General features: G+C 44.4%; 1 protein-coding gene across 4 annotated transcripts in view; it reads right to left on the reverse strand.

Annotated features, from left to right (window-relative positions):
• The window catches only part of PARP2 (poly(ADP-ribose) polymerase 2), a 50,366-nt gene that overhangs the window by 45,896 nt on the left and 157 nt on the right, over window positions 1-4,313 (reverse strand). For 2 of the 4 annotated variants that reach the window (XM_040352530.1, XM_040352503.1), the window contains exon 2: window positions 343-562. In XM_040352530.1, coding sequence (XP_040208464.1) covers window positions 343-562 — 220 coding nt within the window. Of the gene's footprint in view, window positions 1-342; window positions 563-4,168; window positions 4,278-4,313 lie in introns of those variants that run through there. The other 2 variants (XM_040352519.1, XM_040352511.1) reach the window with 2 other exon arrangements.

Here is a 4,313-nt window from a genome sequence, read left to right on the forward strand (position 1 = left end):
AGTCGGCTGTTGATAGAAGAATCACAGGATTCAAAATTGCAGGAACAAAATAATAAAAGCGAGAAAAATCGCAAGAAAAAAACTCCAGAGTACAGGGACTCCAGAAGCGCCTGACTCCTCTCCTGTCGTTAGGCAGAAAAAGACTGAGGCTCCTAGAGCAGGGTGTGGGTTATGCCTGGGGGAGCCACGCCCCCTGGGAGGAGCGGCACGAAGGAAAGGTTTTAACACTTTAAGTGCTGTTAAATTCTGCCTAAACTCTCCTGGTAGGAAGAAGCATAACCCTAATGTCAAAGAAGGCTGTGTCCGTCTATGAATGGAAGAGAAAGAAGTCTGGCACCTTACCTGAATGCTTGATTCATTTGTTTGTTGAGCTCAGCAGTATAAGCCATCCACATGTCTCCATCATTCAACCATTCCCAGCGGGTCAATAGCTCGGACTTTACAGCAGATTTTCCTGTGACTTTTTCAGATTCAGCAGATGCAGAACTCTCATCTTCAAGTTCAGTTTTGATAAAAACTTCTGGCTCAGGATCTGCCTCGATTTTCCTCTTCTGGGATACTGCTACAAGGAAAAGGAGATTTTTTGTATTTTATTTTTTTAATACAGTAAGAAGTGCTGTATGTTACCTTGTGACTCTCAACTAACCAGAAATGAATTTAGCAAGCGTAATGACACTTCATAGCAATGACTCAATTAAGCATGAGATTGGTTTATAATGTAAATACCGAAGGTCATATATATAGTCCATCAGTGATTTAAAGTGAGACCAAACAATATCCTTATTCTCCAAAAATAATCAATACACATCCACTATTTATTAGCCCTGTAATCTATTTTTCTTGAAACTGTTTTATTTACTGTGTTTTTCTTGTAATGTCCTCTGAGCTCCTAAATCTTTTCCCCCTCATTTCCATTTGTTTGGAACAAGCAGTGCACTGCTCTATGAACGCTAATAATGCCATAGTCCCAAGTCCATCATGGTAGTGGGCAACAGAGGGTGGCTACATTCCTATATACACTGGAACCAGGGAAAATTTATATTGCCACCCTCTAACAGGAAGTCATATTACAGCTTTAAACAAGGAATTTGAAGGAGGCCAAGATCAATACAAGGACATCTTTGAGTTAACACTTGAAATGTTATTTTATTTTTTAAAACCAGAGTTTAGTGTCACTTACTACTGGAACCAAGAAGGGTAATTATATTATGGATGAAGTTCATTTCCTCCAAAATGAAATGGCATATACAGCATTTGTGATATGTATGTGAAGGGTCAAGCCTTAAAGGTAAACTGCATATTTTACAATACAGAAGCCTCAGTATATATTTTACTTAGAGAAGTGCACGGGATAAGTATCGGTGCCTTGTGTTTGGACAGGGACACCATTTATAGGGCACATTCGAAGCATTAAAACAAAACAAAACAAAAAAAAACTTCTGTGTGCAGCTCCCCCCTCCCTAATACTTACCTAAACCCAAGTCGATCCAGCGATGTTGCACGAAAATCTCAGCTGTCTGGAGCTCTCCCTCTTCATTGGCTGAGACAGCAGTGAAGCGCCATTGGCTACCGCTGCTGTCAAAGTCAGTAAGCCAATGAGGAGAGAGAGGGTGTGGGGCTGAGCTGTGGCTCCGTATCTGAATGGACACAGGGAGCTGTGACTCGGCTCGAGTGCCCCCATAGCAAGCTGCTTGCTGTGGGGGCAATCAGCAGGAGGGAGGGGCCAGGAGCGCTGACGAGGGACCCGAGAAGAGGATTGGGGCTGCCCTGTGTAAAACCATTAAAGAGCAGATAAGTATGACATTTAAAAAAAAAAGACAAGACTTTAATATCACTTTAAGGTTTGACATGTTTGGTATCTGTTTACTTGACGAAACCCCATCTTTTATATTTTACCAAAATTAATAATGCATAAATTCATTTTAGTGTATTTTTCCCTGAAAATATGCATTAGAAAAATAATTGCGCAAATATCGTGCGACATCAAAAAAATTGCTACCACCATTGTTTTATTATTGGGGGTTCCCGCTTTCATATTATATATAAAAAATGTATTTATTATGATGGTTTACAGTACTTTCTAGCAAAAAAAAAAACATGTCTGCAAAAAACGAAGACAACAATAAAAAAAATTGCCCTGGTATTGATACTGAAGTCTTTTTATTTTTGTTGTTAAAAAAAAAAACACGTTGCATTTACCTGCTCTGTGCAGTGGTTTTACACAGAGCAGCCTGTATCCTCCTCTTCTCTGGGTCCCCTGCCGGCGCTCCTGGCCCCTCCCTCCTACCCCCCCAGCAATCACCTTGCTATGGGGGCACCCCGAGCCAAGTTGCTGCTCTCTTTGGAAAGCTGAAGCTCTTGTGCAACAACACTGGATCGAGATGAGGCTCAGGTAGGTATTAGGGGGCTGCTGCACACAGTAGTGTTTTTTTATCTTAAAGTGTTACTAACAGTAAATTCAGAAAATCGTGCTTGTTTTTTGTCCCCCAATCCATACCCTGATAGAGCAGAGCCCTAGGAGGCAGTCTGCACATGCTCAGTTTGGTGTGTATTGCTAGAGTTTTTTTATTTTTCTTGGGAGGATGCATGTTATCAGCACAGGGCCAATCAGCACTGTGCAGACAGAGGGTCAGGGGTCCTGCAGCCTCATTGCACAGTCAGAGGAGAATGAAAACTCAAAGTTTTAACCAGTGCTTGGCCGGACACTGATAGAAGTCACAAGACTGCTATATACTGCTGATGAGAAAGGGTATTTAGCAGTTATATTTACAAAAATAAATGCATTTCCATGTTCTGTATACTGTGGGAGACCAGATATAGTGAATGCAAGGTCATGGGTTTAGTAATACTTTGCTGCATAGAATGCATTAAGATAAAAAAAAAATCTGTTTTTAGAACCATTTTAATCAAAGAAGTTAACGTGGGCAGCTCCCACTCTCCATCCAGAATTGTCCTGCCTCCCACTATTGGCTCTGCTGTGATGACAGCGGTGATGTCTGGGGATAAGGACTGGCTCCTACAGTGACGTGATCACAGCGTTCCCAGATAGGACACGGCTCGGTTCTGGGCTACAGTCTGCCAATTAGGGATGCCTGCCTGGTATAGTGGTGAGCCTAAAACCCCTTTCACACTGAGGCGTTTTGCAGGTGCTATAACGCTATAAATAGCGCCTCCAAGTGCCCTGAAAGAGCGGCTTTCACACTGGAGCGGTGCGCTGGCAGGACGTTAAAAAATGTCCTGCAAGCAGCATCTTTGGAGCGGTGTGTATACCGCTCTCGCCCATTGAAATGAATGGGCACCGCCGCCATACCGCCGGAAAAGCAACACTGCAGTGGCGCGTTGCGGGTGTTTTTAACCGGTTTTTCGGACTCCGCAAACATGACAGTAAAGCACCGCTAAACATAGCGGCACTTTACAACCGCCCACGCCCCAGTTTGACAGGGGCCTTATGGTGGCCATTCAGGGAACACTTTAAATTGTTGTTTATTGTTGTCCGATCAGAACAGCATACACCTAGCGATCATATTGAATAGGATCAGATTTTTTCTGGTAAGACCAATCAGAATAGATCAGATTTAATTTATCGGTTTATCCTTAGATATGATCACATTATCCATTTCTGTAAAGAACCATTCATCAGATCCTTATCTTCGAGGAGCCTTCCTGGCATGTAAGGATGAGCTCTGGCGTGTTCGCATAGAACACGTGCAGAGCCCGCCAGGAAGTGTGCACGGCGCTGCGCTAATAACAGCCAGGGAGACATTTCACGATCCCTGCAGCCAAGCATCGGGACAATGTCTCCCTGGCTGTTATTAGCACAGCGCCTTGCACACTTCCTGGCGGGTTCTGCACGTGTTCTATGCGAACACGCCAGAGCTCATCCTTACTGGCATATTTACAAATCTGAACCTAAGCTATCCCGCCAGGAAGCGGTCAGCCAATCACATGTGGCGGTCCCCCACCCACTTTCCTGAATACACACAGCGCCCCCTATCACCAGAATTCTAGATTTGCACAGAATAGAGTAGCAAGTTCTACCCACAGCCTACATGGCGACCCCCTATCTAACTACCCACCACATGCAGCTTATAGAAACATACAAGGGCATATTCGTCCTGCAACAACGTGTGAAGTACCCAGACATGCAGTGTTACACAGCACCCCTCACCCCGAGTCTTGCGCTCCCTGGCAGAACCTGCGCGCCCAGACATGTTCACCTCTTCCTCACTGCTTAGAGGCCAACAATGAGACCCAGCTCGCATCCAGGCCCGCCACTGGCCGACTGAGCTGTCACTCATAGGACTGCTTCTCAC

This window comes from Rana temporaria, chromosome 1, assembly GCF_905171775.1.
Source record: "Rana temporaria chromosome 1, aRanTem1.1, whole genome shotgun sequence".
NCBI lineage: Eukaryota > Metazoa > Chordata > Amphibia > Anura > Ranidae > Rana > Rana temporaria.